This window comes from Oryzias latipes, chromosome 11, assembly GCF_053564925.1.
Source record: "Oryzias latipes strain Hd-rR chromosome 11, Olatipes_Hd-rR_3.1".
Taxonomy (NCBI): domain Eukaryota; kingdom Metazoa; phylum Chordata; class Actinopteri; order Beloniformes; family Adrianichthyidae; genus Oryzias; species Oryzias latipes.
The window spans coordinates 21,654,808-21,678,902 of NC_136247.1; the positions used below are offsets into that span (position 1 = coordinate 21,654,808).

The window sequence follows — 24,095 nt, forward strand, 5'->3', positions numbered from 1 at the left end:
CGTGAAACACATGACCAGAAGTTAATGGACCAGCACAAGAGGAAGGCAGAGACAAGACTTATATACAGACAGGGCAGACAAGACACAGGTGAACACGATCAGGGCAGATGGGGACCAAAGGAAGTACAACTCAAGACATGACAAGACAGGAACCCTTTCAAAATAAAACAGGAAACAGAACCAAACAAGACAGAACAAGAACTAAAACAAAAACCAAGACGAAACAAACTCAAACCATGACACATGTCTTAATTCAAATGATTTTGAAGTTGTACAATTAAGAGTGCACTACTTTTTATCACCCTAGAGGGAGTTTGGAACAGAGGATTATGCTTCATTAAAAAAATTGTAAAATGTAAAATGATACACTAAAGTACATTTAAACTGTTCCTAACTAATCCTATTTTTAATACCCACCTGAAACTATGGAAAATTTTACCTTTTCGATTTTTCCCCCGATCAGTCAATCAAATACCATATTTTCAGGACTATGGATTTATATGACGTACCGTCAATGAATGGTCTATTTTTACATTTTTGTTATATATATAAGGCGCAATAAGGGACAAGAGTCGGAAATAAGTCCATCAGTCAATCTGACTTTACTAACTGTGCTCACAGTAACTCTAGAATCTGTTTATAACACGCTACAGGTTAGCCACGTTAATAGCATTTATAGTGTTTGTTTGCATATTCACTGTCATGAGAACAAACAGACGGCTGGATCCAAATTCAGAAGGTTTATTAGCTTAGTTAAAAGTTCAAAAAGCTAAATCAGGTAGGGCAGGGGTCAATCACAAGCACGAGAGCATAAGAGAAGTAACAGGGGTAATTAGGATCCAGGCGAGAGTCATGGCAGGCAGCAGGCGAACAGAGTCAGAAACAAAACAGGGTTAAAAGGCAGAATATCAGATCCAACTATATACTCAATAAGGAAGGCAGAGGAAGGCACAAATAATACTTTGTGCCGAGCTTAACTCATTGCAGTGCTTAAGTATGCTGCGGTTAATGAATGAATGAGAGTCAGGTGTGCACTGGGGTTGCTGGGAACTGTAGTGTGGTAGGAACTTTAAGGAAGGCTCCCGCCAGTGACCAGAGGGGTAGACAGAGTTCCTACTTCTGACATTAACAATACCTTGTAACTCCCAACCTTTATTGCAACACGTTAAAAAAACGAAGGATACTGCTTAAACAAACATTATTGTGATTATGCTAACTGCCAACCTTGTCCGCAACACGTAAAAAGACACCAGTTTGTTTCACCCGATAATCCACAACAAACATTAAGTCTGAATACACCCAGACTTAATAGCGGACCCATCTTTCAAGGCGGTCTTAGTTTGTTTCTAATCCGACGGAGCTTCAGTTTGCTCTTAGCTTCCTTAGTTTGAATAGGCTCTGTATTTTGAGTGAAAAAACTAAACCAAAGTGGCGACCGTCGCCGAGTGTTTACGGGGTGTAAACAAAGAGCCACGGACAAATGAGGAAACAGCAACTCATTTGAATGTGGTCGGATAAATGCAGGCTCATTAAAACAATTTTTTATCGTAATACACATTGCTTGTCACAGTTTATTTATCAGCGTACCTTCCTAGCTATCACATCCTCAGTAACTGCCTTGAAGCATGACTCCCTTGTTCAAAAAAAAAAAAGTAAGCACTGTACCTGACGTTGGTAGATGTTTGAACTTGGTCAACAAAAAATAAAGTTGGAATAATCAACTATCCAGACAAGGTTTACAAGGACTTCCAGAATTATTCCAAATTTCAGTTGCTTTAAATGCTCTGGATTTTAAGATGTGTTGTAAGTTTTAAAACAAAATTAAGGCTTTTAAGTGCACCTTATAGTGCACAAAATACAGTAAATGGATAGTGACTTGCCTTTGCACTTCCTATTGTCAAGTTCTGAATGAACTGTACTTGGATCCAGTTAATTCAGTTTTTAAGAAAAGCACTTCAAACCTAAAGCCAGAGGGTTTCTGCTTCGGGCAAAGAGCTAATTATAGCTACACGGCAGCATCCAGAATAACCTGCAGAAGCACCAGATGCACACAGTTTTGCACACGTAGTTCACAGCGCTTACTCATCTGGCATTAAAAAAAGCACAAGACGTGAACTTCTTAATCAAAAGAGTCATTGAAAGGAAAAGGGAACAGAAATCTCCACATTTCAGGAAATAATTTTATAAATAAGCAATAAAGAATTTTAATTTAAAATCATTTACATTACATTGCCATTTACATTAAATAGCACAATTCAAACAAGAGAAAAAAAGATTTGATTTAAAAAAAACAAGGATAATTCATGAAGCCAACGATGGAACATAAAGCCACAAACCGATAGCATTTCAATGGCACTATGCTGCTTTTGCTCCATTCAGGTGCTCTTCATTTCATGTGTGTACCTGTAGTACAAAGTGGAAAAAAAGGGTTTGTGCTATGTTTTTCTCTTCCCCCCCATGAACTACAGCAAATCACATTAACCACTTATTTTAGACTCGGGAATACTCCAGAGAATCCATTACCAGCAACATGAGCGGACCAAATGACTCTCATAGAGCGCTTGTAAACAAGTTCATGATGCAGACTTTTTTTTTCCAAATCTAGTTGCAGCTTGCAGCGTAAAGGTTACAGAGTCGACCTTCACATTTTAAATCCAATTTCAGTCGCCTAAAGCATCATTTCAGGTCTTACCTATGTAAAATCAGCTTATTGTAACTCACGCATTTGATGGATTTTAAAACAAACCTCAAAGGATTGGGTTTTTTTTTCATTTACTTTTGCAGATTTGGCCTACTTTTCATACCATCAGACACACAGAACATACAGTCCAAGAGATTTCAGAAAGATGGGTCATCCTATCGGGGAGAGGTCTGGTCCGACGGAGAATAAAACAAAGGCTAACACAAATGGGAGGAAAGAAAAGTTGAACTGTGGTAACAAGCCAAGCCAAGATAAAAATAAAAAAAAGTGGGGGGCGATGAAAGGTAAAAAGGTGAAGGTAAGGCGGCAACGAAACTAGAGGTGCAGAATCAGCAACAAGAGGTTGGAGAGATGAGAGCTGACAGAAGAAGAGAAGTGGAAAGAAGAATAAGAGCAACACAGGGGAGAAACAGGAAGGGAAAACCATCAGGGAGGCTCTAGGGGGAGAAAAGAGGTTGTAGACCGAGAGAGACAGAGACACGGGAGGAGTTTACGTAGGCAGCAGGGGACAGAAAAGAGGCGTGCACAAAGAAAGTGACAGCTGCCATCTGTGCATGAAGGCAAATATAAATATAGGAGAAAAACTTTTCATTCAAAACTTACTTTTGATTCTCTCTTTGAAAAGTTTGTAATGATCAAAGTAGAAAAACATCTTTAGAGAAAAGTCAAATTACTTTCATGTATTCAGAGACATAAAAATCTAAGTTAACTCACCTATTTGTCTGACTTTTGTATCTCCATAGTGTACTAGATGGTGGTGTTGAATTTAGGGATTATTATCCGGCATCCGGGTCTCACATCTGGACAAACTTTAAGTTTCTTTGAGAGCTGCTAAGATAGACAAAAATGTATTTCATAAATCATTTTCTGAATTCCTTTTTCAATTAGAAGAAATACACAAGATAAATCATCTCACCCACACAACTGCTTAAAGACGGGTATATCAAGATAAATCTTCCCTTATCCAAGGAAGCAGCTTAATCAAATTACTCCTGCAATCAAAGTAAAGTCTGATGAGATTAGTTTGTGATAATTAGATTAGTGTTTACTTAAACAATGGAGGCTTATACTCAGAAAATTCAACACAGGCTTTTTAAAGACTCACTCCCATGAAAGTGGTGTTTTTGGGTGGTTTAAACATGTTCTTGTGCTATTTTTCTATTAATAGAGAACACATATCAAAAAAAAATTATAACATTGCATTTCTATTGCGACGGACTGGCGGCCTGTCCAGGGTGTCCCCAGCCTTCGCCTGCAAGTGGCCGAGATAGGCTCTGTCAGCCCCGTGACCCCGAAAGGGAATAGACAGATTAGAAGAGGAATAAAAAAGATTGCATTTCTGAGTATTTATTTTAACAGAAAGCTCCAAGCAACGGCGAGGGGAAAGGCGGTGGGGTTGCCCCGTGCCAAAAGTCTCGCTGCAACTCAGAGGCAAATTTCTTATGAACTCCTGCCGCTCGCCTTTTTCTGAGTATTGGAAAAAGTTATTTTTTTCATTCTTCTCGCAAACACCCTTTTCAGGTTTTTGTTGAGCCAAAATCTGTGGACGCAAGCCAGAGGTGGAAAACATCAGCAGCATAAAAAGTAGCTGGTTCTGTTATGGTTACGCAATGCTGAGGAGTAGCTGCACTGCAGCTTCAAAGCAAGGTTATTGATTCAACTTTCTACTTGATTTATTTAAATGCTCTTTTCTTTACTATCTTCATGTTTACTTTTATAGACTGATGGTGTGGAAGGAGCAACATTCAACACCAGCTGAGCATTTTCCTTTCAAAGTTGATTTTAAATATTACTACAAGCAACAATATACTGTTTCTTGAATTTAAAATTGTTCAAGCGTCAACAATATGACAGTGTGAATTATCGCTAATTAGATTCAATATAAAAGAACTCAGTTTGGCTATAAAGCAAATAAAATAGCCATAAGATATAAAAATAATCAAAGCAGAAAACACAGGATAATCACACAAAGTTGGCACCCCTCCCTCACTAGATTCCTCCCTCCACCCACCCAGTTCCCCCAATATAACCCCTGAACCAAAAGGAAGAACTGCAGCTTAAAGACAAAGTCTGGCTTGTTAGTGCTGTGAGGAAATGGTATGATGGGGATCCATTTATTCCAAGGCCCAGTCACAGTGCCCGCCCCACACGGCAGCTCAGGGCCCCTCTACAGCTTTTAGACCACAGAACGGGACCACAGCCAGCCCCCCCACCCCCACCTCACAGGCGGTGCCGGTAGTGCCCCCAGAACAATGGATCCCCAAGAAGAAACAGTGGAATAAGAAACGCCATCAGAATATAAATAATAATACAAAAAAAGATACCATAAAATAAAAATAAGATACAACAGTAATAGTAATTACAAAGGTAAAATAAATACATACAGCTTTAAAAAGACATGAAACCAGTCGTTACTTTAAGAAAATGAGTGATACTTTTATTTTGTTATCTTAAGAAAACTGTTATTTCATGATAAAGCATAAATAATTAGTCGTACAGAGATAATAAACAATTATTTTATTCTGTAATCTTGATAAGGGTGTGTTTCTTGAGATTACAGTTTATTAAATCAGTATCACAACATAACGAGTTCATGAAAAATATTAGCAGACAGCTCGTCTTTTGTAGGTCTATGCCAACGAATCTCTTTCACTATAATATTGGTTCAGAAAACACGTAACTGGCAAAACTTTGGATACAATAGCAGTTAATAATGAAAAAAAACAAGTAATCAAGAAGACAACAAGAACAAGAAGGCAAGTCTGTGTAAATCAATTTTCCACTCACGTTTCTCCACTCATTCTTGTGCATGCTTTATCTTTAGCTTTATTTTTTGTTTGTTTTTTTGATGCTACAGCTTCCTCCCGCTATCTAAAACTTTAATTTATAATGTATAAATGTATATGCTGGTCTATCTGATGATTGTAATCTGTGTTTGGGAACAAAAGTTAGACTGTTTTTCCTGTCTCTGCGTCGATCTGTCGTTAACCGGTCACCTGTCCTGGGAGTACCATGCCTCTTGATGGATCAAAACCAGGATGGGCTCCAGCCAAACTCCTATGACCCTAAACAGGAAGAAGTTGATATAGAGAATGAGTGAATGAATAAGATTTCCAGCAGCAATGTTACCTCTGGTGCCATAATTATTGGATAAGGTAATTTAATAATAATGACACCAGCCCCTTCTCTAAGTCTGTCTAATTTATCTCCTCATTTCTGTGATTAGGTGGTCCTGCAGGCTATACACACACACATATACACAGGCATAGGTTCTTTACTAATTGCAATTTTTTCGAGATAAAATAAAGCAGTTCAAATCAGCCAAAGTTAAAAAGTGCACTACAGTAGATATCTAAAACCCAAACCTAATTAAAAGCTGCAACTAATGTGAAACAATTTTTTTAGACTGTCGAGGTCGAAATAAATGTCTATATTTTTGAACTTCAGCAGATGAGCTTTTATCATGACAAGATATTTAAAAGTGTTGCGCCATTCCCATATGACAGTTAAAAAGAAAAGGGTTCTGAGCTCAAACAATGGTTTTAGCTTTACAGGCTAAAATAAAACAAAATAAAATGAAAAAGGTCAAACATTTCCTTAAAGCTGTGGTCCTCAACCCCCGGGCCGTGGACTGGTAGTGGTCCCTGGGACAGTTAGTGTCTAATTCCAAAGGAAGTTTTATTTTGGAAAATACTGGATTCTCCCCAACACATCTGACTCTGCTGCTCAGTCACGTGTCAAAAATCCATCATTTACTTTCTTAATTTAGTGCTAACTGCTTAATTTAAACCCCCAAAGCTAGTAAATATAACGAAAAAACAAACGTATTTGGAAGGTTTCTTTAATTTAGCTAAGAAAAGCCAGTGAGAAAACAAAAGGTGAGCCTACACCTGCAAAATAAAAGAGGGCTTCATTCCTCAGACAAAAACTAGGAGTCTTTACTCAAAATATGGATTTGCTGTCACAGTTGTTCCTACACACCATTATAACAATGCATAATATTCAGCAAACAGCAATCCAATAATACGAGGATGCTGCTCATAAAGTTGTTCAAATGGTGGATTCACTTGACTATATTTAGAAAATTCCAGTTTTAGTGACTGTTTAGTTAATTTATCAGAGGACGCTGAAGGCTTCTATATCACATTTAATGGTCCCTACACTAAATCTAGTGTGCAAATAAAGTTTAAAGCAGATGCAGATATTTTACAGAGGATCAAGATAAACTTTACCCTCAAAAATGATATTGAACTGGTTTGTGGTCTAAGAAAGATTGGGAACAATGCTATGTTTCTATTTTTAGAGCGTTTTGTTGTTTTTAGTGTGTGTTGCAATACCATTTACTGATGCTTTGATACACATGGTTTGTACTTGGTTGAAAGTAAGTGATCCTGAGCCCCATTTCTCCAAACCCTCTCAACAACTTGGAAAGATTTACTATCTTGTGATTGTAATCCAGCAAAACTTGCAAGAATCCAGCTGTCCTGCTGGGTTAATGCTCCTCTAGGAATACCATTAAAAGAAAATTAGTTTTTTTGTGGAGGTTAAGGTCAAAGGCCTTCTTGTTTTAGATTTCTCTATGAAACATAACAGAACAAATCCACAAAAAACCTTTTTTTTTAAATTAAGATGATGATGATGTGTTTGAGTCTGAAAAATGTCTGTTTAACCCAAAAATCCATCCATGCATTTTCTTCCACTTATCCAGTAGTAGTTTGTTGTTTTGCTGCCTAAGAAAGACCTGCATCTTCCTCTCTGGCTCATCCATCCTGACACCAATTTGAATACATTATGAACTTAATTTAATTCACTTTCAAAGCCATGATGGCCATGCCGACAAGCCCCGCTAAAAACACCTGATTCATTTCCACAGACAAGCCTAAAGAGAGGAGGAGGAGGAGAGACATGTAGATGAAGGACAGGGATGGGAGAGACAGTTTTGGGTCCTGTTGTGAACACTGATTACTATTTGCCCACTTGAGTTTGATAGAGAGTGACACAGCAGGCATGCTCAAGCCAGCTCAAACGCATACACAATGTACACAACAAAAGTTACCAATAAAGTTCACAAAGACACAAGACTTTTCTGGCTGTTATTACTTATTGACCATGACTGTATTGATGCTTCATGCAGCCCAGCATCCCTTCAACATGTGTTCATTTGAGCATGCTGAAGGGAATTTTGCAACCTGTATCTGGAGGTTTGTGTGTGTGTGTGTGGGTGTGTGTGTGTATGGCAGTTCCCACCTGTCTTAATTAGAGGGGGCTATTAAGACAGATTGCCTGATTAAGTGCCATTCCCCTGCTATCTCACAAGCAGCAACAAACCAGCAAATACACGCATACTGTGTTCAAACACACAAAAGTTCACCGCTTGTGTAAGATTGTTGGCCTGCGACATCCGTGCCATCTAATATACAGCTTCATGTATAACATGAAGGGGGCATTTCAAGGGATTTTTCTCCTTTATTTTTATGAGAAAAGCTAAAACTCAAAGAACATCAACACAAAGCAATCCAGAGATGACCCCCCTATAAAAGATAATGATATAGGTCATTTGTGTAAAGCCTTTTAATGACCTGTAGTTCATTTGAAAATTTAATGAGGCCCCACGCCATGTTGAAAGACCATGAAAAATCTCCAGGGACTCATAATCCATGCAAAAGAGGAGCATGTATTTTTATGAGGTTGGGTAAGTTATGTCCTAACCATATGCTGCGTTTTTATGTGAAACTTAATACTGCAGATACATAACATATACTCATATTTAAAAAAGCGTCTGATGTTGTTGTGGTACATTTAAAGCTCTAACATGAAGTGACGGGCATAAAAAGTATCTGGAAGACTTCTCCCAGAAACTTATCTTTAAATAAATCAAAATAAATTTAATGCGTGGCCTTTCGCTACTTCTTTTTCCCAACTGTAATACATTTGCAAATAATAGAAATAAAAAAAGGTAATGTGGCAAATCTCTTAGCTGCAGTTTGGCCTTGAGCTGTTCCCGGTAAGGCCTCTTTTGAGGTACATCTCATTCATTTGGTCTCAGAGGAGAATCTTCAGACTAACAAGACTAAATCTCATCGTATTTCCTGTGATGAGACATATTTCTGAGTAAGCAAAACAAAACCGAGACATTTTCATTGAAAGCAAGAAAAGAAAAATGAAGAACCTTCCTTTTTTGTCTTTTTATTTGTAAAAAAAATTGAAGATACAGGCTTCAGACCTAAAAACTGAGTTTGTTTACTTGTAATGCAACTTTATAGTTTTCAGCTAATTTAAAGGGATCGGTTTTATATGTTTGAAGATTTCAATGGGGGTCAAATCAGGTGCCTAGAGGTATCTAGATTTCTTTGAGGGTGGGGTGCTGGTTGATGGTGTAAAGGAGCTGATAGTATTTTTTGATTTGATTTGATTTTGATTTGAAATGGTTTATTTCAAGCAATTAAGTAGAAATAATACACAAAAGCAATATAATCATCAGTTATACATTCATACACTAACTAATCAAACTTAGGATAATTAGACATATTAATAAATATTGCTTGAAAGGGAGTGGAAGGAAGCAAACTTATATAATCCCACCCCGTTATACTATAACCATTTTATTACATGATTTATCAATATCCGGTTCCCAGTTTTTATCAGACAGAATTAAAAATCATAAGATATCGATAAAGCACATGCCAAAGATGAATTACTTAAGTATGACGCCAAAAATAACTATTTTAGAAATCAACATGGCAAATGCAGATATATATGCAGATTATGTTACTTATAAAAGTCATTCATATGAATAAAACATAATACTATCAGTAAAGTAGACACAACACTGTTTCAGGAATTTTCATAGCAAAATTTCATCAAGTATCAAAAGTTAAAAACATGTGCAAAATTATGCTACATTAGGAAAGATTTTCAAATCAATTTATCAATTTTTGGAGCAAGTGAAGTAATATCATTAAAAGTCAATCAATTTAACAATTTTCAATAAGTGATTTATCATTTGTTTTACTTTTTTTTATATTTTATAGTAGTATTTACCAACAAGGTAAAGTGCGATTAAAAATAAAGCAAATAAGTAAAAGACTAACCCTAGATAACCATTCGTATCATATTTCATATCTGCATTTCTGAGCTTCCTATCTCACTTGCACGATCAAGAAAAAAAGAAAGACATTGGATCGATCTTTTATTTTTTCTAACCTGTAGTTCATCATCATTCCACTAGGGGCAGTAGAAGGGCTTTTCTTGCTCATTTCAAAATTGATGCCTTCATGAAAACTCAAAAACACGTAATTGGAACATTTTTGTCTTTTACAACAATATGATAAGAATTACTCATCTATTCGTATTCATTTCTTTAAATAACTGCTTACTGTATTTATAATTATTATTTGTTTTAATAATACAGTTACACAATTTTAATATGTGTGGATCGAATTGGAGACAGTAAATAAGGTGTTTTTTCCTAAACACGATTTTCAATATTTTACATCTTTAATTATTGTTGTAAGCAAAAACATACTAAATCACCCAGCTTACTATAATGAATATTATCGATATCTCCCCAAAAAAATTATATTGCAATTTTTTGTGATTTCATCATAGGGTTTAATAAATACTTTTAATCAAAACAATTTTGAATTTTCTATCAATTTTTTGATGTTGTGGACTTTGCAGGGTCAAAGCGTCTGTTTGATTTTAAATCTAATATTAAAAAATTAAAACTGACCAACTGTTTTGAATAAAGCACCAACTCATTTTTTCTCAGTTCTAGGAGACAATAATACCCATTATTCCAAGGCAAACTTTTTGAATATTTTTAGTAACTGTAAATTAGCCATCATCAATTCTGAAAATGATATCCAGTTGATAGTCTTTTGCATAATTGCAGTGTATTGTTTATTGTCGTGTGTTCAGCTTGGCAGATAATGACTTCCTTTCAGTTAAAATGTTTCTGTGTTTGTCCCTAAATTAACCTCACTTAGATCGCTTCCTTGTGAATGACTTTTGGTGTTTGATTACAATCTTCTTAAAAACTTGGATGAATAATTACACAGACGACATAGTGACATGCGTGACATGCGTGCCAGCCTCTGATACTCCTCTCCTGTTCAGCGAACAGCTTTCTACCTCTTTGCCTCAGCTCGTTCTATGGACTTCATTGATCTCTGGCTGCTTCCACCTTCTTTCCAACGCATGTTTCTTTATTTCCTCTCTTCTCATCTCCTTCATGCCCCCTGCTACTGGTGGAAAAACTGGTTTGTATTTTTGCTGAAGGAGAAAGAGCAGCATAGAGGTTGAATGAGAGGTCTGTAGACAGAGTGATAAAGAGAGGTGGAGATGCTCTTTTGGTCTAGTGTATTTAATCAATTCTGCTCTCATGCTCCCTTTGGAAACTCTCCACATGATATCCTCTTGCATGCACAGACAATACACACAGACACAAGCCCACATAACATTTCTGTCACAGTATGCATTGAAAAGTTTCATCTATAATAGTTGTTATCCAGCAAATGTGAAGCTTTATGTTTTGTTTAGTTTTTGTATTTTTCTGTCTCCAAAAAAATTGCATTATACAGGTTATACAAATGAAAACAACTTATTTGGTTTATTTGTTGTTGTGAAGGTCAAAGCAACAATAATTTACTTCCTTTTTTTGAAAAGTCTTTTGTAGTGGGAATTAAATTTTTAGGCCAGTACCAGTGGTCCCCCGGGCTTTTTTTAAATTTCGTTTTCTTCATAGTCTGATCCTGAAGGGACTTTTATTTGAGAAAACTACTGGATTCTCCACCACATGCACCTCATTCTTGACTTATGTCAAGTCACATGGTCACGTGTCAAAAATACATTTAGCGCAGACTGCTTGACAAAAATAAACATCTCTAGTAGAAAAGAGCCAGTGAGGAAACAGAAGAAGGGGTTTCAACTTCAAAATAAAAGAAAGCTAGATTTCAAAGACAAAAACCAGGAGTCTTTACTCCAAATATGGATTTACTGCAACAGTTGTGTACAAACCATAATAATAATGCATAATATTCAGCAACTGACTTTCTAATGTTACATGGATGCTGTTAATAAAGTTACTCAAATGGTGGATTCAAGTTTATGAATATATTTATAAAATACAAGTTTAATTAGTAATATATATAATCCATATATATATATATATATATATATATATATATATATATATATATATATATATATATATATATATATATATATATTTATCTGTCTCACCTTAAAAATTGGACAAGCTCGAAGTTGGCATCTGATTTTTTTAGTTTCCACTTTGAAAGTTTTAGTTTAAGGGGGAATCTATGTCACATTTTCATGGTTTCTACACAAAATCTAGAGTACAGAGCTGTGGATATTTTACAGAGGTTGAAGACTCTGAATTTCACCGTCAAAAATCCGACACCCACTTGAGTGTCATTCCGGCCGGTCCATGAAAATATTGTCTGACATTAAACCGGTCTATAGCCTGAAAAAGGTTAGAGACCCCTGCTTTTAACATGTAATATGTTATAATAATTATCAAACGCTTGTATTTTACATTAAAGTTACAATTTTGTGAACAAACATAAACAAAGGAAGCACTGTAAAACACAATTCATTGAAAGCATTTACAAAAATATAAGACAATATAAGAGTTCATTTTTATATTTGTTGATTAGTCTATACATATGTACAGACTATTCTTAGGTAGTCCACTTCTAAAAATAAATACATAATGTCTATTCAATAGTAAACAAAAACAATGAAAAGTTTGTAAACTTGTGTGAACTTTCATAAAGTTGGGTACCTTGAAGCCTATTTTCTTTCTATCAGTATGCAGATTATCAGCTAAAAGCAGCTTCATGCTGGCTCTGACTGAAGGTTGAACCAAATCAGGGCTTCCTGCTGATCCCAGAATCTTGCTGGGTTTGTGTACCACAACAAGATTGCTTTGCATTTGGCTCTTTAGCGTGGAGTGATTTATAACTAGTGTTAGCACTTTAAGATCGATTTTATCAGTAACTTTTAACAGGTGTAAAAGATTTAAATGATAGGATCCAAAGCATGGACAGTGGTGGAGTGGGACGGCAAAAAACCAAGCTGGTTTCTTTCTGTGTGGAGTTTGAATGTTTTTCCTGTGCATGGGTGCATTTTCACCGGACACTCTGGCCTGTCAGCTTTGTTTGCGGTTGTTGCCGTGGTTTTCGCCCATCTGGGGCAGCTGGGGTCCAATATTGCAGCCTCGCAGTTGTGGAATGGACCCCGTTGATGTCTCAGTCTGGGTTGGCACTGTGGCAAAGTTTCTGTTGCTGAGCTGGCTCTTGGTATGAATACATTCCCAGATACGGTTTCCTCACAGCTGAGCCAAACCTTAAGTTTCTTTTAGAAATTAAGCCTACCTGACATGTTTCGATGGAAGACGTCCGTCGAAAAGTGTCAGCAATGTGAAAAAACACAACCATGTCTGATAACAGAAGAACCTAAGAAGTCAGTTAATAATACAGACACTATGAACGTTATTGAACTAATAGAAATTAAGCTTTCTTTTTAGTATTCATCGTGTGTGAGGTCATGGGATTTATGTGTTGATCCAGGGAAGGAAGGAGGGTTAAAGGTGTGTTTTTGTTTTTAATTATAAAGCGCTTCGAGTTACACAAGTATGAAAAACACTTTTTATGATGGATGGATGGATGGATGGATGGATGGATGGATGGATGGATACATAGCTGCATGCAATCCATCCATCCATTGCATCCAATCTTTATGCAGATGACAGAGTATTTTATCATTTGATTATCCAGGTAAAAAAAAAGTGCAAATTATTTTTCTTAAATCTTAACTCCATATAAAAATCTTAGTTTATTTTCAATATCTTAGGCTAAATTATCTATAATTCTTTGATTTTGTCAAGAAAAACCAAACTTCCCAATGAAATTTCTACTCATCAGTTTCTTCCACGTCTTCCTTTTTGATTCTGAGAACATTAACTTCCATCTTGTCATTGTTTGTCTGAGCCAAATTGGATGTTATCCAGTGACTGAGTTGCTCAGAGCAGTTGCAGACTGAACCTAATGGACCATGGTCACTTGGTAACAGAGCTAAGTAGATCATACACATTTAATTACACAGCAAATCCCATGTGATTCATTGAACATTTTCACTTTAAGTTGTTTTAAAAAATGTTTTTTTTTAGAACTTTGTTTGCCACACTGTATTTTACAGGACACCCTGTCAGACCACTTCATTACAGAAAATCATTGAAGCCCCTATGCAGATGATTTATTGTTCCTGAGGGCTGCGCTGAAGTGCTTTTATTGCAGATATCCGGAGAGAAGGCTTAACAGACACAGACAGAAGCCATCAGCATAGATGAATGGTTTAATAATGTATTAAAAATCGTCCACACGGGGTGGATCAGGTAGCGTCTTTGCTGATAACTGGTGTAGATACTTTCTGCCTCGAGCTTCATTCTAGGCTTTAATTATCAATGTAAGTAGTCATTGAGCTGACATGCTCTTTTTTCCATTTGTGGTGTACATTTATTCCCAAAATTTGTGCTGGAGTAGTAATACACCCGGAAAGAACTTGTTGCAGCAAAGACTATTTGAAGATGCTGTGGAGAAGCAGACTGCTGACCTTTTCAGTTGCAAGCTTTTTTCCTTTAACTTTCCATCTACAGCTGCTAGTAGAGGTTTTTCTAATTATTCCTTTAGCTTACAGCGGAGAATTTAACTGCTTACTGAGCATGGAGTTAAATATTTAAGTGTCACATTTATGAGCTCTCTGTATAGATTTGTGATTTTATCGCTGTTTTAATATTGGAACAGTTTGAATATGCACAATGTGTAATTTTAGTATAAATGTACTTCAGACAAAATGAGTAAAAAGCTATAAGCATGCATGATACAGTGTAAGAGAAGAGACAGAGTGTGTTAGGACCCATCAGAGATCTGAGAAAATGTTAGGAAAGAAAGAAACTTGACAAATTTGTAGAAACAGCAAATTATATAAAACTCAATTTAGAAGAAAAGCCAACTACCAAAGATTTATTTTCCCTCGTTTGGTGTATATATATATATATATTAAAAAAAAAACGACCCTCTCACCCTTCCTCGGGTGGTTACTCACACTAGCTCGGGTCCTCTACCAGAGGCCTGGGAGCTTGAGGGTCCTGCGCAGTATCTTAGCTGTTCCTAGCACTGCGCTTTTCTGGACTGAGAGGTCTGAGGTCTTTCCAGGTATCTGTTGTAGCCACTCCTCTAGATTGGGGGTTACTGCCCCGAGTGCTCCAATTGCCATAGGCATCACTGTCACATTCACTTGTCCCCAGTATTTCTCCAGTTTCTCATGTTCCTACTTCCTGATGTTCCCATCGCTTGGCACTGTCACATCAACCACAACGGCTTTCCTCTCATCTATATCCACCGCTACAATGTCTGGTTGGTTCGCCATTACCATTCTATCGGTCCTGATCTGGATGTCCCACAGGATCTTTGCCCCTCTCATTCTCTTCCACCTTCGGAGGTGTTTCCCATTTTGACCTTGGGGTTTCCAGTCCATATTCTGCACACATGTTCCTGTATATTATTCCAGCCACCTGATTGTGGCGCTCCATGTATGCTTTACCTGCCAGCATCTTACATCCTGCAGTTATGTGCTGGATTGTTTCAGGCGCCTCTTTGCACAGCCTACACCTTGGGTCTTGTCTGGTGTGGTAGATCTGAGCCTCTATCGCTCTGGTGCTCAGGGCTTGTTCCTGAGCTGCCAGGATGAGCGCTTCAGTGCTGTCCTGTAGGCCAGCCCTTTCTAGCCATTGGTAGGACTTCTTGATATCAGCCACTTCAGTTATGGTCCGGTGGTACATCCCATCCAAGGGTTTGTCCTCCCATGAGGATCTGTCCTCCAGCACTGTATCCTCTGCTCTCCATTGCCTGAGACATTCACTGAGCACACTGTCAGTTGGGGCCTTGAGCTTGATGGTAAATGGTAAACGGCGTATACTTATATAGCGCTTTCTACCTTCTTACGAAGGCCCAAAGCGCTTTACAGTCACAGTCCCATTCACCCAGGCACACACACATCCACACACCGGATATATATATATATATATATATATATATATATATATATATATATATATATATATATATATATATATATATATATATATATATATATATATATATATATGCAAACATCAATTTTCTTTGTGAATTTTGCAGGGTTTACTGGTTTTGATTTTCCTTTATTTTTGTTTTCTTTCAATAAGAAGTAAAATAAAATGTTTTCAAACCAAACTAGCTTTTTCCTCTTAAGCTGTTTAATGGCCTTTTTTAGCCCCTCTTCTATTATCCTCGTGTGAGTTATCTATTCACTGTTATGCAGATGACTGTCTGCTGCATGTCTTTGAAAAAGAAACGTCTCTCTACTGAAATATATATATAAATGTCTTTTAAACTTAAAGTTATGCATGAACTTACATTTTTAGTCCTAAATTTAAATTGATAGATTTTTGGAAAAGTTTTGCATTCCTCACTGCTAACCTTGACTCTTCAAACAAATAGTTTATATAATATATTATATTATAATATAACTCCTGTAACTAATTAGATTTTATTTATTTTTTGTCGAGATATCCAAATATAAAATAGTAGATTTGAACCAGAATTACTGTGAGTTTCCTATTTGAATACCAAAAATAAAATAGTGAAAAAGTCTGGGAAAAAAAAAAAACATTCCATATGAAATATTACATATTATTCACTTTCAAACATTGAGTGTAAACTTCTACATTTAAATCATGTTAAAAGGAAAACATCACAAATAGTTCTCTAATTCAGAACTACAAACCACTGTTGTTATGATCTCAGAAACAAATAAATCTGTTCTTCTCATTTAGCCCTAAAGGCTCTAAAAGTCTAGTAGCCAAAGGTTGTTGCCACAGGTTAACAATGACCTATAAAATCATTTAGTCACTCACATTTAAGAAATTGTAGTTCTTAATAAGAGCCGAGCCCACATATTTTTGTTTTTTGTTGTTTTTCTTTTATAGGAGCCTGTGTGCTGAAATTTGAAGCCGGACTTTGAACATGCTTCATTTAAGGCATGTCTATAGATAAAGATTGTATATTATGTGAGGGGTTTTAATGCAGTCCATTGTGGTGCTGAAAGTGCCAAACAAGAGTAGACATAAAAACTTGTGAAAGTGAAACAAAAAACATGTGCAATAAATGCAAGCGATTGCAGAATTGGTGCAATTTGTTTTTCCTTTATATAAGGCATCAGCTACACACATATCATCTCATATGTTCTAAACACAAGACTGAGCTAGAGAAGGTAGGGATTGTGAAGAAACACTAAATAAAACCAGTTTTTGTTGTTCCAGTGACAGTTAACTGCAGTTATTGTGGCTATTTTTTCCCCGGGGGATTTCATTTTGTTTCTCTAGAGGATGATTACATGGTTTCGTGTTTTTCCTCAATTTGTTTCTCGCTTCTTCTAAAAAAATTGTTTATTTGTACCATTTTCTAACAGACAGTTTATTCAAATGAGGAATTGTCATAGGTGTTTTTAAAATTAAAATCAAGAACAAAATCTAAGAGCTTTTACTTTCATCGGGTTATGCTTGTTATCAAACACTTTCTTCTGTTTTTATCCTAGGTTGTCGGGCACCAATGTCCCATCACCAATCGTTAGTAATAAGAACTGGCTCCGACTTCACTTTGTGACAGATGGCAACCACCGTTATAGAGGTTTCAGCGCTCATTATCAAGGTAAGATTTGAAAAATACCTCTGCAAACAGAAAAATAAACAGAATAATAAACAGAAAAATATATTGTATTATTATCTGTGTTATTTCAGTCTTTTTTTGGCCTTTGCTTTCTTGTCATTTTAAATTTTAGCACTTGTGCACCTTCCCAGTTGCTTTCTGGCTTACATCCCTGTCTTTTGATGTCCCTAATCATGCTTTACAACCCCAGTTGTCCTGTTTCACTTGTTTTCTCTCATCGTCTTTAACTTTTTACATCCCTCTTTCTTTCTTTTCCTTCTTTTACTCATAACTCCATATGAACAAACAGTTATCTCACTTTGATACAAGTTGTTACTGATAGGAGACAGTTGGACATTTACTTGGCAGCATCTGTGTCTTCCATCAGTGATAATGAGAGCAAAATTTGCACTCCAAAGGAGACTGGAGCAAATTAATTCTATTTATCTCTTTTTGTTATTATTTTTATTTCATTTTTTCATAAGTCCCTCTTAAGCCCCCCATTGGTTTTTGGCTATTTTGATGTTTAGCCATGTGTAAACACACACATACACACACACAGATTTTTGTTTTGCCTTTTTGTATTTTGGTAGTGACTTTCTACATTTCCTGGCCCTTAACTAACTACAAATCTTGACATTAAACTATGTTCTTAGTCTAAAATCTGACATTAAAAGCTACAATTAAACAGCTAAAAATACGATTTGAGGAAAACTTGCGATTTGCGATATTAGTGATCAATATTGCGATGACGATATAACGATGACGTCGTTCACCGTTGAGTACTCTTCTGCGCATGCGGGTCACCTCTGGGTCATTTCACGGTCACACAGGAGATCACAAACGTTCAGATTTAATTGGAAATGTGAACGGCCTTGCAAAAATATCAGATTTTTTCCAAAAATCGGAATTGAGCATTAAGCCCTGCAGTTGAACGTAGTCTAAAATGCAAAGATCTATCGTATTTCAAACACTATTAAGCGTTATCTGGAACGTTTTTTATCTGGATTAATTCAAGGTGTCCTTATTGATGTCAAGGCGATTTTGAGAAGTACACAGCGCTCTTTCAAAATGTCAGTCTGTTGATTTACGTGTTGTAAAGAAGTTTGGGTGGTAGTGTGACTACTCTAACCTGGATAGCGTGTAGCGGTGCTGGACTGTGTGTTTTTCTTTTTGTTTAATGTTACAAATTTTTGAGTTAGCGTAGTCACAGTAATGTTTGCTTTAGAGGTAAGACTTTGTTTTTTACGTGTTGCAAACAAAATTGAATACGCTGACCTGGCTAATGTTTACTTATGTATCACCAACAAATGAGTTAGCCTCAGTAACATTTGTTTAAGCTTTATCAGTCTGTGTTTTAGATGTTTCAAAGAACATTGAGTGTTAATGTGAATACTTTAATCCAGAAAACGCGTAGGAGTGTTGGACTGTGTTTTTTACGTGTCACTAACAAGGTTGGGAGTTAGCATAGTCACAGTAACTTTTTTTTTGGCAGTGTCACTCTGTTTTTTACGTGTTGCAAACAAGTTTGGATTTTATTGTGGATACAGTAACCCAATATGTAGTCGGTTATTCGAGTGCTGCAAATGCAAACAAGGTTGGGAGTTACAGGTATAGGCTAACCCTTCCAACGTGGCTAACATTAAACGTATCACAAACAAGTTCTAGAGTTATGGTAAATACAGTTAATAAAGTAACCTATAACGTCACTTAACCCGATGCACTCATCTCTGACTCCTTGTTTTGCCTAATGCTTCTTATAGTTCAGTGCGCCTTAAACATTACATAAGTTTAAATATAGACCATATATTGAAAGTTAGCCTTATAATCTAGTGCGTCCTATAGTGCGGAAAATACGTTAATTTTACCACAACTACATGTTCAGATATTGCTGGTCAATCATCAGTGGTTTCTCCTCTCATGTAAATTCAAATATGAAGACACAACCATATTTTCCTCTTCCTGTGTTTGTGCTGTAGTTTTCCCCCTCACAGTATTGTGTTTTTTGAGACACTGATAAACGGAAACACTGTGCTTTCTCTCAAATAGTAATTATAGTAATTTGATCAATTTTGTAGGCCGTTGCCAGCCTTCAATTGGCTCTCCGCTCATTATGGTTGGCTCACTTAGACAAGTCATGTTCTCTCAGAATAATGTTCTCTGACATTAAAATTCTGGAGCTGAAAAACTGACTTAGGAAATAAAAATGAGTGTACTAACATGAGGCTGTGAGAGTGGAAATCATACAAAGAGGCTTGAAAAAAGAAACTGTCATAACCTAGAATTTATTTAATGAGTTGGGGGGTCAATGTGGATCCTCATTTTAAAAATAAATGTTATTTTTAGTTGTTACTTCAAATATGGAAATATTTCTGACATAGGAAGATTTTTTTCAATTTAATCAATCAATCAATCAATTTATTACATGTATAGCATGTATAGGCAACCAAAGTGCTTACTTAGCATAAAATCAAATAAATCAGAAACAATATGATACAATAAAGAAACAATAAAAGCTATAAAACAATAAAAGAATAAAATTAACAAGCTGACCCACTAATCTGCTAACTGGAGTTAAAAGCCTGACGAAAAAGAGGAGTTTTTAAAATTGTCTTGCGGTTCGGGGAGGAGTTTGGGAGCTGAAGCCGAAACGGCTCTGTCTCCCCGAGTCACAAGCCATGTCCTGGGAACCATTAAAAGCATTTGATCTTCAGATCTTAGGACTCAACATGGACGATACACATGTAACAGCTCAGAGAGATACAGAGGTGCCAGACCATTCAAATGTTTAAAAACCAAAAGTAAAATCTTAAAACTTATCCTGAAAGACACAGGCAGCCAGTGAAGAGAGCGTAAAAGCGGAATGATATGCTCACACCGTCTGGTCAACGTTAATAGAATTCTGAACCAGCTGGATATGGCGGAGCTGTGGCTGGTCAATGCCACTGTACAGAGAGTTACAGTAGTCCAGTCTGGAGAATATCAAAGCATGGATTACTTGTTCCAGAGCATGAGGAGGAAGATATGGCTTAACTTTGCTGTTTAGCCTTAAGTGATAAAAACTAGACTGAACTACTGCACTGACCTGCCTGTCAAATTTAAAATACCTGTCAAGGCTTACCCCAGGATTCCTAAGGAAAGGAGCATCTGATGGGTCCAGGGGGCAACAGCACTACAGCAGCCTGTAGCCTTTTTAAAATCGCTGTGTTTTTTGTTCTGGTTGTTTCTTTTATTTATCTACTTTTGCATAACTGTATTCACCTTATCCAGACTCTCCTTCAGACCTGCTGCTGGACTGACAGATTGACAACCTGACCTCTTCACTTGTGATTTGTAGGCTAATTGGTTTTAATTAACTTAAAAGGTTAATCAACATCTTTAATGAGGGGCTTTAGTGCAATGAGATGATTCATCAATTAGAGCCATTTTTTAAAAGACTTATGACATATGAGCAACTATTGTCAGCTGTCAGTCAAATCCATTAATTTGTTGGTTATCTAACCATGGCAAAGATGGTTTCTATTGGAACCTGCAAAATAGTCAAAAAGGGTACATAAAAATACTATAATATAAATTATATTTAGCATCTATGGATGCATATATGCACAAAACTTTATCAATCAAAATACTAGAAATGTAAAAAAAAACACAATTTCGCAATTATACTGTTTTCATTAAATTGTAATGATGTGAATAAACAGAAACCAGCTCGCGCTATTAGGCATTGAAAAACATGGATGTGAACAATACTGTGTAATATTTATATTAAAAAGCTCTACAAAAGCATTGGTAATCAGGTCTCCATGTCTGGTGATGTGAGCTTCACCCCCACTAAAAAAGCAGCTCTCCGCTGCTACTTTTGTGTCTCTGTGACACGTGTATCTCGGCGATCGTGTCAGCTATGCCATTGGGTGGAAAGGCAAAAGGGAAGAAAGCTCTGTCTTAGTTACTAGCACCCCCATAAGTGTGCGTGTGAATCCGAATTCTTCCCCTACTCCTACAGCGTCTCCTTACCCCTACATTTATCCCTCAAAAATAGTGTCCTCTAATTCGGACGTCACTTTCACTTGATGACTTTATCTATAGTTGACGTTATCCACGTTTGCGAGTAGCTGTCAGCACTCAGAAAATGCATAACAACATCAGTTTTATAACTGAACTACAGTTATGATAAAACAAAAAGTCATTACATTCATTTACACGTAAACCTATGTGCTAAAGAGCACACTCACATGAAGAAATGTGGCACAGTGTGACGCGGATTAGCCGGTTTAGAATTTAAAAAGCTATTTCAGACACCCCTATGTCTTAAAATGCCCCTACAACTAGAGGGATAGGGAGAAGCCGGAAGGGTAGGAGAAGAATTCGGATTCGGCTTAAGACATAAAGTACTTTCATGTGTTTAGTTTTCTGCTGCGTCAGTGAAAAGTAGTAGGTATTTTTAAACCCAGTGTGGACAGTTACTCAACTTCTATGCTGAACATTAAGTAAAGTCTCTGAATGAGCAAAAAGTGTTTTGGCTTCAAAAGATGAGTTCATGACACAGCAATAAAACCGCAGAGATGACATTTGGCTGTATGTACTACCAGACTCTTCCTTCTGCATGAATGTGTGTTTTTCTTGTGCAAAGCCTGTATTTAAGGTCATAGAAACACTCTCTTCTCTGCTGGTGCTCAAATTATAAAGTTTTTAAATATTAATAGTCTCACTCACTATGATTTATATTCAAGTTTGGAGAAAGAGGGGTAGTTGGGTTACCCAGCTTGCAAAGAAACAAAGCACATTACAAGGGAACATTAAAGAAAGGAAAGGAATGGAGATGAAGCTGGTAAAATCCAGAGAAATGTTAATAGAATAAACACAAAAAGACAATAAATTTTGGGAAATTATTTAACTAAAGACTTAAAACAAATTCTTAATACCTGTTAGTGTTAAAGAACCGCTAATAACAATAACAGAAGTAAAAATAAAAAAGCAAAAGTATATGCCTCTGTGTGTGGAGGTTATGTTCAGAGTACTTGGACTCAGGACAGCAAGCATTTTATAAAGAAAAGCCTGGAGCTGCAGTGCACAGCTAAACCAGATCAACCGAATTATATTTCCATTGAAATGCTTAATTAATGCTTCAAAATAATTCATGGTGGCAGGGTTTTAAAACATGCCACAGGATTTATGTTGACTGACTTCAATGGAAGGAATTAATGTTTCAAGGAATTGAATATTTACATGGATGATAAAATGTTTGTTAGGGTTTAAATCATTTCCGTAGGTGATAAATCTCAGAAAAGCAAGGTCATTTATCCTTATGGTAATTTTTATATTTTTTTGTCAACAGAGGGATTAGTGAAAATAAATGAATAAATAAATGTATCCCCTTGCTGTCTCTCTTACAGCTAACTACAAGTTGACTGCTCAACCAATAAGCGCCTAATGCCATCTTTAATTAGCTTAATATTTATTCAGCTGTTTGTGCGAAGTAATAATTGATGCTTTTTCACCTCAAGACCTAATAGGCTTTTGTATTTTCTGCGTTTGTCTGTTACACAACACAGGTTCTTACTGTAAATCTTAAACATGCCCCGATACAATCAGAGCTGATGCAGTTTCCCACTGTGATAACTGCAGTGAAAAGTGGGCAAACCTTTACACAGGTGGCCTGCACAAAACATCAATATCGTAAACCACTGTTTTTCAACCAGTGTGCCGCGTAACACTGGTGTGCCGTGAGATGGTCACCAGAATATCAGCTTTATCAAAAAAGGCTCAGGTTTCATACTGAGTAGTTTGCCTACAGCTATGTGGCGCTCCTCAAAATAAACGCACCAGATCTTTCAGCATCTTCTGTATCTTTCATAAGGAGGGCGAGAAAAACCTGTGATGGTAGCTCCTCCCACGCGTGGCGTGAGTGTCAGGTTTCTAACCACACTTTTAGACAAACATCCAGCAGCAGCTTTGATGCAGGTTAAAACAAAAGCGGAGGACGCAAATTTGAAGGAACAAATCATGTTAGATGTAAACTGACAATTGATTTAAATGAAGTGCGTGTAGGGAGGAGAGGAGGGTAACCCGCGGCACACGTCAGTGCAGAACCGGGACTAGTGATCTGTACGGATCCGTAATAATCCGTGCACTCCTAGTACCTTCTCGTGGAATCCGGTGACAGACCGTGTAAAGAGTGAATGAAATAATAAAGCTCAGAGACGTGACTCTGTCTGGCATCAGCACCACTGCATTTCACTAAATATCCCGTGATGCATTGGGTTAATGTGATGGCGTCTCTTACTCCTCTGCTGTTAACTGTCATTAAGCACAACAAATTTCACATTTTTGTACTTCAATTATTCAATTATTACAAAAAAATACCTGCAAGACCGTGGAGAGACTGTACATCAATACAGAATATAGAGTCTCTCTCTTTTCTTTTTGTTGCTGGTGTGTTGCAGGATTATTGTCAAGGAAAAAGTTTACCTTGGCTCACCCTGGGAGCCCATCAAGCCAAAACATTGATTCATATTATTTTCTACTGGCATGCTGCAGAGTAACAGGTTGCAGTGAACAACTGTACAACACTCAAGGGTGAAGTAAGGGTTAAGTAGTTGAGACGCAGACGTGTCATCCGAATT

At 36.7% G+C, this 24,095-nt stretch overlaps 1 protein-coding gene across 9 annotated transcripts in view; it reads left to right on the plus strand.

Moving 5' to 3' along the window:
• Positions 1 to 24,095, plus strand: part of csmd3b (CUB and Sushi multiple domains 3b) — a 478,594-nt gene that overhangs the window by 236,066 nt on the left and 218,433 nt on the right. For all 9 annotated transcript variants that reach the window (XM_078954985.1, XM_078954986.1, XM_078954981.1 and 6 more), the window contains one exon: positions 17,363 to 17,475. In XM_078954985.1, coding sequence (XP_078811111.1) covers positions 17,363 to 17,475 — 113 coding nt within the window. The remainder of the gene's footprint in view (positions 1 to 17,362; positions 17,476 to 24,095) is intronic.